This window comes from Callionymus lyra, chromosome 16, assembly GCF_982586985.1.
Source record: "Callionymus lyra chromosome 16, fCalLyr1.hap1.1, whole genome shotgun sequence".
NCBI lineage: Eukaryota > Metazoa > Chordata > Actinopteri > Syngnathiformes > Callionymidae > Callionymus > Callionymus lyra.
Window position 1 is genome coordinate 9,064,654 of NC_141833.1, and position 14,186 is coordinate 9,078,839.

Sequence of the window (14,186 nt, forward strand, 5' to 3'; positions counted from 1 at the left end):
ACATGGATTACAAGCTCCAGATCGAGTTGTGATATCATTTCCCAAACAGTTTTTGGTCGCTAAAGTAAGTCAGATAAGGAACAGATGCCTCCAATAATATTAAACCTGGGGTAAACAAGGAATTTGATCGGAATATTTGCTGAAGTATAACCAACATGGAAGCAATTACGACATTAACCCTCCAATATAAATAGAAAATCCCATTCAGAATTTTCAGTTTGGTACATTTTGTCAACCTTCAACCCCAACATATAAAGGAGTTGGAGAGCCAAGATTTAGGAGGAACAATTCTTACATGAGATTTGATCTAAAACACATTTGACCTAAGAAATATATCTTTCCTATGTTGGACAAGATCCACCTTAATTTGTATATTTATTACAAACTATTTAGCACTGTTGTAAAAAAGGTATTTAATTTGATGATTGAATATATGCATTTGTTGTTATTAGAGATTTTTAGAATTTTAAAGAAGATTAGAGTCTAAAAAACATATCAAATTTTACAGGAATACCTGCGGCTATAACTGTTATTGTCGAGCTGAGCTTGCAAGTATAGCATTCACTTAACAATATCCTCCACTTACAGTTACAAAAAATAACTTGGAGCATGCCAGCTTGAGACCTTGACTCCTGAAGCGTTTGCGTGATTTAATCTTTCATCCGTGATGTCACTTTAATAGCCTCATCATGTAAGCGTCACAGTGCAGTATGTTCGACTGCGAGGCTGACATAAATCATGAATTTTACTTCAATAATTGAACTTTTATTTAAAAAGAGGTTGTATAGTCTTAAGGCCATGGTTTATTCATGCTTTCTGCATGAAGGACTTCCCAGACATGTGGAAACGGTCCGTCGTATCGGCAACAATGACGTACATTTGTATTTCTGTGGGCTCAGAATCTGGCAAAGAGACACGGTTATGTAGGATGACCCGAGCGGAAACTGAACATCTGAGCATTCCGTTGAAACTCAAGTGACGATGTCGCCTGGCAGTATTCCTGGGGAGGGGTTTAGGCCAACTAGATGTATTCCAAGTATTTGCTCAGTAGATCTAGGTAAGATTCCGGATAGAAGGAAGTTCCCTCTATCTCCTGTCTAGCTGGGAGGTAACACTATAGATATAGTTACTATAGATATATTGCTACTACTAACTGTTAATAAGCGACTTATTTATATAGTATTGACAGAAAATTTGTCATGTATTAACCCTTCTAGAAGTACTTACTCACATCTTGTTTATTGTGAATATATTCTACCCGTAATAGCACGATATCAAGGAGTACACGCCGAACTACACCTTAATAACTGATTATTAACAGGAAACAACAAAATAATTGAAGATTATCGTTAATGACAACTTGCTTCTATTGGGTTCAAGTATCATAAGAGAAATTGACGGTTAGCGTCAATAATGTTGTAAAACACTTTGCTGTCTTTTTCTAATCTGTGAGTATTAACAGTATCCTTATTACCGTACATATTCACAATTACTTATTTTTGTATAATTATGATGCTATTAATTGTAGTATATTTTTCCGTAGGAGACAGTATTATTAATAGCAATTTTTCCAATAGAAAGAAGTCCGTTTTCGCCCAAGTTTAATGACTTCTTTATTTCCTGTTATTAATCTGGAATTAAAGGATTGTTCACCGTGAAGTACTTCATGCTATTAGGGTAGAATATAGACACAATAAACATGGTTTAAGTTAGTACTTTATAATAGTTAATAAGTGGCTAATTTTCTGTTGATTCACATATGAATAAGTAGCTTATTTGTAGTTAATATTTGTTTCGTTTTTAGTTTAGGAACGATGTAGACATATAGTACAGTACAACAAGAAGTAAATATTCTCTTTCGTTTTCCAGAGAAAAGGTCTACGATAAGCTTCAAAGAAACATCCTTCATTTTCTATTTTACCCCCTGAATTCATGGAATCAGCTGCTTGGATTGTCTCTCTTGAGTTGCCGTACTTTGAGCATCAATCATTGACTCCATTTTTTATTTTATTTTTTAAAATCTGTGTGAAGTCTCCTCGCTCACCTGAGACGTGTCGACAACACTGTACAATATACATGTGTCACTCACAGTCAGTGCACGCTTGCAGAACCACCGTAACCTCAGCACCCACCAAAGGGCATGTCATCTTTTCTATGGCCTCATTTCTTTTGGGCGACTGGGAATGTTTTTGATTTGATTTCCGGGGTGTTCTCATATGGAAGTATATTGCATTCTAGTTTGGAACTTCTTTTTTTCTTGTTACAAGATCATTTACAAACCCATGTTTTTTTTCAGCCAGAAATGATCTTGTATTGATGACAAAAAAGCAATAAACGGATCAGAACTTTTTCTCTAAACAAGTGTAGTATGCTTCCGTGATTTTGCATGGATTTGGTTTGTATGCATTGACCAAGACTGGGAATGCTCACGTTCTGTATGTAGACATACATATTGATCTGGATATATGTACATATGTATATGGGATGTTTATAAAATAGTATATAATACCCTATTTTAACTATTATATTTATTCCAATATCTTCTATAGTAATGATAATACATTTAATTAAATGCACTTTTCACAGCCAGACTGTAAAAAACTGCAAAATAAATAACGTAATTAACACGTAAGTTAAAACGGATAAAACAATTTAAAATTATGTTTTTTTTAACAAGAAACTCTTCATCGACACTCTGAAGGGTGAACTTCGCATATGACATACCATTAATTGATTACAAAGCGTTAATTCTGTGTGACAATTTGATTAAACATTGTATTCTAAATGTATTTATTATTATTATTAATAAAGAGGTAAATGACAAACATAATGCTTAACATTTTGAAGAGTTAAAATCATTAATTCACCTAATAAATTAAATAAAAATGCACTATACATAAAACATGTTAACATTTAATAATACAAAATAATTTAAAGAAAACCGAATTAAAAAATGGAAAAAATATGTTATTCATGATGAGAATATGTTTATTTTAAATATAGACACAAACTGAAAAGAATAAAATAGAAAAAAAAACGTTAATTTACGCTTGCTTTTGTTTATATATGTTTATGTTTAATTAATGTTGATGTTTGTTTACACACAATGTCAGTTGGAGATTAATTTATATTTTGGCTGAATTATTTTTGCCAAATTCAAGAGATTTCAGAGAGATTCTATGATCAAACACAACTGTGTATTATTTGTACAAATTAAAAGTTAATACTTAAAAACATTTAAATTCACAACAAAACTTATTTTAAAAATGGGAAAAAAGAGTAATGTATGATGGGAATATTGTTAAATATCAATTTTAAGAATAAAAAGGATTCAAATATATAAAAATCATAAAAGTAATAATCGTTAATTAACGCTATTGTTCATGTATATTTAATGTATATGTTTGTTTATACAATCTTAGTTGGCCGTTAAATATATATACAAAAAAAATGTTTATTTATATTTGAGCTAAATTCATACCATGTTTATACTAAAACACGGCTCTACATGAATAATACTAGATAAATGATACGTAAGAGAGAGTAGATCTCTATGACAACAACCCATATGCTGCATATATGTATACATGAATATGTATCATACTTTTATTTACGGTGCATGCCGGTTTCCTTTTTGCAGTGGCGTCCATGACAGAGCAATTCTCATGAAAATGTTTTGTTCCTCCTCCTTCTACCTTTTCATGACCCCGTACAACCTCTACTCTCTGTACCCCCCCACACACACACCTATAACCCCACCTCCTCCGGTGTCCTCTCCGCCTCCTCCTCCTCCTCCTCTCTCCTCCAGACTGCGCAGTGTGAAGATGGAGCAGAGGAAGCTCAACGACCAGGCCAACACCTTGGTGGACCTGGCGAAGGCAAGTATCGGATTCTCTCAAGTGACCCTCGAAATCCCCCCCCCCCCACCCCCCCTGCGCAGATGACTCGGAGACGGGCTGCGACATATTTTTGGGCTGCTCTCAGATCTGCTCGCCGAGTACGAAGCTTAGCCTAGCCGCAAGACTGGAATACTGATTAGAAAAACTGGTGTCTTATCACCTTCATGGGGTTGCCAGGCAACCAGCACAGATTCCAGGAAGTCACTGAATGTAAAATATAGTTGAGCGCATTACCTCATGCAACAGTGTGGCTCTGGAACAACTTCTGCGAGACACAGAATCCGGTTCCATCTCCCGTTCGCTAACAATGAGCTAATGATTAATAATCCATTTTTTGGATTCAACGATACAATGAGCAGGATTTGAAGTGCAAACATTAGTTCTTTTCTGAAGTAAACGACGTCACGATTGAAAAGCGAAACAAAAAGAAAAGACAATGAAATCCAAGGAGCCACAAGGATGCAGGTGACGAGACAAAAAAAGACGTGAGAATAAAAGACAGTTTTTCACAATCCAGTCTAAATCGACTAAAAATAGCATAAGAGAGCAGCAGCAGGAAGTGGCGGTCACGCCTCGGTAGCTCCCGTCCGGCTGTAAAGACATCGGCTGACCCGCCGGGGCGGAGAAAAAAAGGGAGCCGGTTCAAAGGGGGGTACTCGGCCGCAGCCTCATTTGATGTGGATGGCATTTTCACTCCAGTGTGTTTTTAAAAAGGTTACGCGTCATCGTAGCTTTAATGTGTGTTTACTTGCGCGGGCCCTTCTTCTGCGACGCACACCCGTGACACTGCAGTGTGTCTCGTTTTCACTGCTTAAGTGACTCCGACCTTCAGTTTAGCCCGATCTCTGCGAGAGCTGGAGATAACATGAACAACACTTATTACTTTTCTTACTATTAAGCCGATTTATAGAGGTAAAATTAACAATATTAGTTATTAATAATGTGTCTGCAGATCAGGACTGGTGGTCCTACTCCGGGTGCTCGGCCGCCTCCTCCCAGAACACCTTCACCAACCATTACATATGGTTTTATAGAGGTGTTGGTCCAATACAGGAGCTAACAGATCAATCATAATATTGTTGAACTTTTTATTGACAGCCATATTACACAAAGAATACTTACGATATCCACACGTTGGGTACTAAATCTTTGGAACAATAACTCCAAACAAATGTTAATAAATTAATGAACTGCGTGATGGCGGTAAAAAGAAGATGATGAGTTCACTGAGAGGGAGTGGAGTTGTAAAGAGAGATTTTATTGAGTAAGAAAGCGAGTTAAAGGGGATATTATTTTAGTTAGAATCTCACAAAATACTGTGGTCCCTCGTTTATTGTGGGGTTAGCGTAACAGTTTGCTTGTTCAATCTAACAACATTTATTTTAATCAACTTTAATCAAAATTGCAGATGAGGTTCCATCACTCTCTACAAGCCTCTCAGTATTGGTGACCTGAACTGATTCCATAATGCTTTGCCGCCCAGCCAACTAATCGCAGTTGGTGATAACTTTGGACATAGCAACATTGACGTACAATTACAGCGACCGGTAGTATAGCGACCAATCAGCTGTCACTAGATAGAGGACTGTGTAAAAAGGCATCATGGGAGTTCACTATTGGCACCATCAGTAAGGTGGGTACCACTGTAAATTTAGTTAAATAACTATATTAATTCCTACCACATTGCACTTATCAACTGATTCTATGCAACAACAAAAAATGTAATGATTAACAAAGAAAATCATTCAAAAATAGTATTAGTATTTTACCATATAAATGAACTGTAAGTATTTCCTCAAAGCTCATTTATATTGAATCATGTTGTAAAAGAACAAACCTTCTTCTTCAATTCTACAGCCATACAATCAAAATACCCGACTTTAAACTGGTTGTACAGGGTTTAAAACAAAAGTCTATAGCGAATTAAGTAAATGTTAACATTTCAGAAAGTCAAACTGGTGACATTAAAAACTCTATTGTTACCAATAAACGGTTCAATATTATGATATATCTAAAGATGTTTTCGGAACATGAAAAAGTCCCGCGGCTCTGACGCCAGCACTCGGCATCTGCAGCGTCGCCACCGCAGAACAATTAGAGCCGGATAATAAAAACACTTTTCATTAGGTGGATGAGTTGTCGTAGTCGACGTTAAACGCTCACGCCGGCTACCAACCGGGCGAGCGGGCTTGTAATATCGGCAGAAAGATAAAATCTCTGCTGACCCGCCGAAAAACGGGCGAAGTGCTTCCCGATGTTACATCTTCTCGGTGAGCCCGGACCTCCGTCCACTCCCTTCCAACCTCGTCTGATTTATGGAAAGTAGTTTCTCTCTGGAGGTGGGGGGGGGGGTTGGAAACTCACTGTTTCTGTTTCTGGTATTTAACCCCCGGGCTCACCTAAGAGGATGTTGGACCGGTTCTTATTGTCCTCTTCTTAATTCCCTCCTTGATGTATTAAAATTTTCAAGCGCCAGGACCGGTGGATATTAATTATATTCCTCTACTTGTCCCCGCTTCCCTGTCCGTCCTGTTCACTCACCTCCCCGAACGACTCTCTCCTTCATTAGACCCAGAATGTGATGTACGACCTGGTGTCGGAGCTGCAGGAGCGCAGCGAGGAGCTGGACAAGCGGATCGGCACATTGGAGGACAAGTTGGACTCAGTAACGGGCAGCCTGCAGGCGCTGCCCTGTCTCATCTCCCAAGCCATAACCCAGCAGCAGCAGGACTTCCTGGACGGCTTCGTTCACCGGTTCCGTCCCGCCTCGCTAGCCTCGGAGCGCTCGGAGCGCTCCTGGACTTCCACCACCCGTAGGCGGCGCTCTCCCTCCACGGCCCCCCACACGTCGTCCGACAGCGGATGACCACGGCGGACCCTTGGCTCACCCCCTCCCCGCTACCTTCCGTCCGGGAGCATCCTTTCCATTTTTTAGGACGACTGTATCCCCTCGTCCCCGGCATACCCGTCTGTGACTGTCTCAGCGCAGGACCAGAGCTGCTCAAAAAAAAAAAAAGGCAAAAACTTCGAAAATCATGAAACAACACAAGTGCATCCAAAAACAAAAAAAAAAGAGAAGAAAATCTTAAAACGACTGAGATAAAGTAGAGATATGGTTTATGTTTTAGCCATTGTATGGCTGTTCAACTTAGCTTTTTTGTAAAAGCCCTTGTATAGTTAACACAGGAGTGAGTTCAGGGTCGATGGGGTGAGAGCTGGCTATCACACCGGAAAGTCCTTAACCACGAGGGGGGAAAGGTTGAGCCGTGACGACCACGGAGGACGTTCAAGCCCACCCTTCCGTCAGGTCCTCCGAGCGGTCGGACTGTGTCGCCCGATCTTTCCCACCAGTTAGGGCAAAAGCTTTAGCAGAGGCGATGAAAGCTGTGACTTCTTGTCGGTGTTTAAAAATGCACTTAAGGGAAACGCAGAAGCAGGAAAAAAGAAAAGAAAAAAAAAGAGAGACGGCGTCACAACTAAGGAGGAAAAATTTACACAATTGCCAACTTCAAGGTTCCTTGTTCTTGACAAGGGAAAAGAGAGTGACTATCTTTTTTAGTTACATATTGACATGTGATTTTTCAGTGCCTGAATGTATAAATAGTAGAAGGTTATTTAATTACTAATTTCAGAGCTTTTTTACGATGATAACAGTCTGACTACAGCATTGCATTCCTTTTTCAGAAACATTCCTCTCCAAAAATCGAAAGAAAATGTCTTAATGTGATGCATAACATTGACTCCATCACGGCGACACTTCTTTTCTATTTCTACTAACACGCTGAGAGAGAACGTGACCATGAGAGTATTTTTAATTTTTTTTTTTGGTGTGTTTATGTCGGAGTGAATTCACTTTTAGCTGCAAAAACACACAACGGTGAAATGTGTCGTCCGCCCGCCTCACTTCCTGAATTAGATCTTCCTTCTGGTCTTCAGAACGAATGCCACGACGCTGGAGAACATTGTGAGAATCCCACTTTGTTTTGCATGGTTCTCTGCCGATTTCATTTGACCACACTTTTCCTTGGATGACCTGAGTTGACATGTTTGTTTGTTTTTTTGCTTTCGTTTGTTTGCTGCCTTTTTTTTTTTTTTTTTTTTTTTTTTTATCTAGAACATAGGGCTCTTTAGACTTGCAGGTATGTGTTTCTGTAATGCATCCAACTTGAGGTGAATGGAAAAACTAGAAGGTCAATGGAAGGATCCAAATAAAAGTGCTGAAGAATTTGGTGAGAAATTTGCTGAGAATTTTAATAACCACTATTTTCTACAACCTCAATCCCAAACCATAGAAGGAAAAAGTCTTTGGATTAATTTATTGCGCCCAAGAATGTATTTGACGATTGAAAATTGTCCCAAGTATCGAAACAAACTCGTCACTATGGTGACCATATGTGGAGGTAGAGCTTTGCCTATTGGCTCAGCTCTTTCCTCGCCATGACAGACAATGTCCTTGTGACTGAAGATCTGCTTGTCAATATCTTCAACCTACCCTCACTCATGAACAAGACCTTAAGATACTTGATCTGGGGAAAAAGTCTCACGTCCAAACTGGACACCATTTTGTAACTGAGAACCTCTGGTGATTTGGCAGTTTTAAAAAAGAAATCTAATATGATTTCTCAGTGAAATACTCACTTTAAGTGATAATTTAACCAAACTTCGCTCATTTTCTACTCACCCTCACGTCGACTAAGGGTTGGAATTATTTTCAGATAAATCAATATGTTCCTTTGTTTAGTTATAGACAACAATGTATGTACATTTTAATGTAGCAACTTTTTAACTGTTTGAAACCATCCAAGTACCTTTGTACTGCTTGTCAGTAATGTTCATCTAGTAATTGAACCCTTGACGAGAAGAATTGTTCGGGAAAAGTCTATATTTTACGTGTATTTTGGCAGATGTTTAAAGAATAACAAGCAATATAAACTGGAATTACTCCGAAAGTACTCGATAGTAAAATATCGTGAGTGCTTCCAGAGCGCATACAGTCTACTGTCTACACTGGAAGCGCTCATGATATTACCCGGAGTACTTCCTATTTATATGATATGCTACTGTTTAAACATCTGCCAAAAACACGCGTAAAATATAGACTTGTTCAATTTTTTTCTTCAATACAAGGCTTCAATACAAGATGGACATTAGACTAGGGCAGTACTGAGGTATTTGGATGTGTTTTGGGGGGAAGTTCTTCTACTGTCGCGTTATACAAATGTATTTCTGTTTATAACTCTAAAGAAAAACGAGCAGATTAATAATTCCCAACCCTTAGTCGACATGAGGGTGAGTAGAAAATGAGTGGAATTTTGGGTGAACTTTAAGGAAAGTTCCTTGAACACATTAGTGCCCTCTTTTCCCTTAAAATCTTATCTTAACCTTGAACCTGGTTCAACACTATTTTCTGTTAATACCACATAGATATTTGCCCAAAGACACGACAAGCAACTTTCTTCGAAAGGCATGATGTGATGCATCTTAAAATTAAATATTTTATACTTTATTTTTTCTAGACGTAAATGACGGAGCATGCTGCCCTTCTAGGAGATCCTGGATGAAAGTTGGAGATTTTCTTTCTTTTCACTGCTCCTTGCATCATGTGTGTGTTTTGATGTTGAATTTTTATGGTGCCTGGTGGCCTTTCCAGGAGGCACCCCTGCCTCTCGCCCTCGGTAGCTGGGAGTGGCCCCCCATAAACTCTGAAATAAGAGGTAGAGAATGAATTAGTTAATTGAATCAAGTCTTACAATCCTTCATTGACACTTTTGTGTATTTAAAAAGAACTGATTATATGAAATAGTTGTCCAATATTCTCACAGTAGTGTTGTTAACTACTACACACAATCAGCAGCAATAGACAGAACGTAAACAAAATTATGATTAAATGACATTTCATTCAATCATAAGAGTTTTCGTGTCACTTCCTGTTTCTTAGTGTTCCATCCATTTAGTTTCCTGCAGCAAATCATTTTTAATACAAGAGTTTAAGAGCTTGATGTTTCCTTTTAGTACAATTAAGGGTCTTTTTGTGCAGAGAAGGGTCGACACAATCATCAGTAAAACCGGACCAGTTGTCCAAAAGCTGCCAAACTAGGACCAGTCACGATCAGTCGATCATAGTCACGCATGAGTTTGACTTTCAGTTTGAGAAAGCATGATCCTCAGCTGGACTTTCTTCCGTTCTTTGACTTCCATCTACATCCCAGGATTCCCAGCTCCGCCCTACCTCGTGATTCCAGCCTTTTTAAGAAGCTCGGTACTCAAGGGTGGTTTTGAATGAGAAGAATGAATGAAAGCAGGACGGGAAGAAAGAGAACACCTCAGGTCATGTCCCATGATGCATCTGTTCCGTAATGACCTGTTTTAGCAGACACGCTCACAAATGCTCGGCCCATATAAGGAGCTTCTGGTCTTTATTAAGAAGAATCGTGTGATTTATTTTTCGATGACCTCACTCTTTTCTCTGTCCTATACTCAGATTTGCACAAATAGAAATAGACATCTTGTGCTAAAGACTCTAAATTACCACATGATGTTACTACTTTCCCACAATGTCTTAGGAATGCCATGATGTTTCAGTCTCAACTGAAGTGGCCCCAGATTAGAACATCTATTAGTGGAATGTGGCCTTGAAATTAGGAGGATATTTAGAACGACAAACACGCCCCTTACACCATTTGAAGTAGATCTTTGCTTTCAGTCTTGGTACTTATCAAAAATGACAAAAAAAACACAATCAAACTACTTTTTTTTACCCATCCGAGAGGCATTTGGGTCTCTTCAAATGATTTTAATCTTTCATCTTTTAACGCTGAAGTAATACTTCGTAATACTTCTGACAGCATAACATGAGAGACGCGAACCGCCGTCCTTTATCGTAACTACCTATCAACACGTTTTTCTCTATTTCTTAAGCCTCAAACATGAGGTTCAACTATCTCTGTGTCCTATTAGTACAGGGTTCACTTCCACTGGCATTATCGCGACCTTCCATATTCCAAGAGCAAGACAATACATTTCTTGAACAGGGTCAATGGAGTAGGATGTTGCGGGTACAATTCACAGTGAAAAATCGACACTAAATGCTAGTCATTCGTGAGTCTCTTTATGTGATGTTCAATGACAGTGATCATCCAACTTACCATGTATTTTTCGCAATGCATCTCCACATTTCTCCATTAAACTAGAAAGAGTATTATTGTACTCATAATTTCACAACTACAGTGCGATCGAACTGCCCTCATGCTAGCTTAACTTGGTCATTCCCTACTCTTGGATTTGTTATATCCATGAAAACACTTGTGATGCTATTTTATGGCCTAAGCTTTACACATTCAAGCCTCATTTTTATTCATACTTATAACATGAGACGTAAATAATGGAAAACCAATTTGTGCAAATCTGGGATGGGAATCCTTTTGTTTGAGTTTGGTCAAAAAGCAAAGAAGAACATTGCAATACGCTCAAAAACACATCCAGAAAGTTAGCGCTTGATCAGGATTTGCTGTTTGGTTTTGGCTATTCCACTTTTACAACTGATTATTGCTTTGAATTATTGATTTTTTTTTTTTTACATTTTTTTATTTTCATTTGTCACCGAGAAAATCCTGCCAAAAAGACAATGAGTAATCCACAGCCTAAAGAGTTGCATCCCTGAATCCTTTATAGTGCGGCGCTCCTAGAACCAACCATAGGAAACATTCTCCACAACAACAACAACAGGGTGAAGCCGCGGCTGTCTTCTTGTTCCCCAAATGTAACTCAGTCATTGTTCTGTGTACACTGCCTCATGATGCATAATGTTCGTAGTAGCACTGGAATAAATCGAGATTTACCGGATGGCCAATGGGGTTAAACATGTCCTCTGTATGCTGTTTGCTGTTCCTTCATTTTGCAGGTGAACTTTGTCCTAGCAAGGTGAGACCCCCGAGGTCTGACGATTAAAGAGAATCTTCAGCTAAAACTCCTGGTTCTTATTCAAAATGACTTTAATGCACTTGTTTGAATTGTAGTTTGTGTCGTAGGAGTTGCCCTTTTCAACCTCTATTGTGATTTTCTTTCTTTACCAATCTTATATCCATACTTTACTCATGTATATGTATAATTTAATCCCATTTTTAGGGTCTAAAATCACTTAAAACAATGAGTTTGATGTGACTGCAGGTGGAAATATCATTACAGAACTCACTGAAATGACACACGCTGCAGTGATCAATGACCGATCAAATCTTTCAAAACCTTCCTATATCCACATGGTACCAAAAAAAACAACCAAAATTTAATCGTCTGTTCCTTGTCCAATCATATTTTAAAAGTTCAATCCAAACGTTTCTATCCATTTTTGAGTTTTAATGCAATCAAAAAGATGGATAAACAACATTCTGAGTAGATGGCCGACCAATTAAATCGGTTTCTCTTGATGTAGAGGAGCATTAGTTCTTCTTAAAAGTCAGAATTAGGTCACTGTTAGCTCATAGATTTAATACAATGTTTGTAAACAAAAGCTACATCTGTAAGATAAAAAAGTCAAAGTTGTTTACTTAGAAGTGAGAAATGGATTCATAAGATCAAAACGTAAACCTGGACTGAATCTGTGAACTTAAAAGAAAGGTTCTTCTTTTTTTTTTCCAAAAAATTCCCATCAGGGGTTGCCACAGCAACTCACTCTCTCCCTTTCTCATGTCCTCATTTACCACGGACCCTATTGTTGTTTCTCCTTTTACCTGAAAGTCTCCATCTCCAGCCATCCTTGTCCAAACTATCCCCAGCTACTCCCAAACAAACCCCCTTTTTCGAACCCGTCCAACCGTCCTCCGTCCTGGCCCTCCGACACTCAACGTGACATGAGCACGTCTCAACATTGAGACCAGGACGTCCTACCGGGGCGTTTGTGTATCGACGCAGACGGTCGCTCCCGAGGACACGAGTCTCTGCTCCAAGGTGAAGCGAGGGCGGCGCACTTAAAACAAACACGGTCGTTAATGCTGGAACAACAAGCCACAGTTCGCAACACACACACACACACACACACACACACACACACACACACACACACACACCAGCCGGGGCTGCTTAATTGCAGTCGAATCAAAGGGGACTTGGCAACAGACTGACGTCCCACCGGAGAGACGGAGTCACTCACCCTGCCCATGTTGCTACACAACCCCCCCAAAAAAAGTGGCGGTCACAGGGGGATCGTGCTGCGGAGCATCACCTCTTTTAAACACGACTGTGATTAAGATGCGTGAAGTTTCATAAATAAGTCTTGGTAAAGTTGACTACCGACCAAAAAGGGGGGTAAGGGGGTCTCCATGTTCAGCCGGGGTCGTGTAAAAAGGGTCCTCCGGGGACAGCTCCTGTCAGGCAGGCGTGCAATTTATTCAATTTCTCCGGCGACACGCCTCTTTCCTCGCCCGTCCCCGGAGCTAATGGCTAGCAGCTGCACAGTGCTTAATGCCCTTCCTAGCTCTTTAAGCTAACGTGATTTGGCATACACTTGGGGGAATAACAAAGACTATTGATCCGAGGCTCGATTAATGCACGAGGCCTCGGTGGTGCAGAGTGAGTGTGAAGGGCCTTTACATTCATCTGAATGTCTTCTGAGAGTCGTTTATTACGTCCATCACCCTCTCGTTCTGCTTTCCATCTTTTGTTTTTTTTTCACTTCAATCCCCAGTAGAAACCAACAGACAGAATCACCGGTCATAATCTTTTGGTCTTTTTTATTGAAGAGGAATAGGTTCAATCTGGAAAAGGGTGTTCTCGTTTGGACTATTGTAACGGTTTATTTTTGTGTTTAAACAAGAAGGAGCGTGTCTCGCTTGCAGTTAATACAAAACTAGCAAGAATTTTGACATGCTCTAGTAGGAGAACTCACATTTCCCTGATCCTTAAAACTCTGCATTGGCTGCCAGTTTCTTTCAGGATCAATTTAAAAATTCTGGTTCTTACATTCAGATCTATTCATGGTCAGACTCCTCTTTACATCAGTGATCTGATCTAGCCTTACACCCCAGCTCGGGCTCTGAGGTCTGTGGATCAGAATCTACTGATGGTTCCTGAACACACTTCTGGACCAGAGGAGAAAAAAAATACTTTTGCTTTTGAATAGTTAAAGCGCTTTGTGACCCTGGACTAGAAAGGCGCTTTACAAATAACTGTAACTTACTTAATTACTTACTAGCTTTGGTTTTAAAATGACTCCCATAATGCACTGCAACGATCAAAGGTGGCCTTAGGAACTGACTAACAATCTTGGTCTACTTTTTGACCATGAACGTGTTT

The 14,186-nt window shown here is 39.3% G+C and overlaps 1 protein-coding gene across 1 annotated transcript in view; it reads left to right on the top strand.

Annotated features, from left to right (window-relative positions):
- Positions 1-11,865, top strand: part of kcnn1a (potassium intermediate/small conductance calcium-activated channel, subfamily N, member 1a) — a 69,012-nt gene extending 57,147 nt beyond the window's left edge. Inside the window, exons 8-9 of the mRNA XM_087812030.1 lie at positions 3,809-3,878; positions 6,469-11,865. Of these exons, the coding sequence (XP_087668156.1) occupies positions 3,809-3,878; positions 6,469-6,765 (367 nt within the window). The 3' untranslated portion in view covers positions 6,766-11,865. The remainder of the gene's footprint in view (positions 1-3,808; positions 3,879-6,468) is intronic.
- Positions 11,866-14,186: the final 2,321 nt, after the last annotated feature.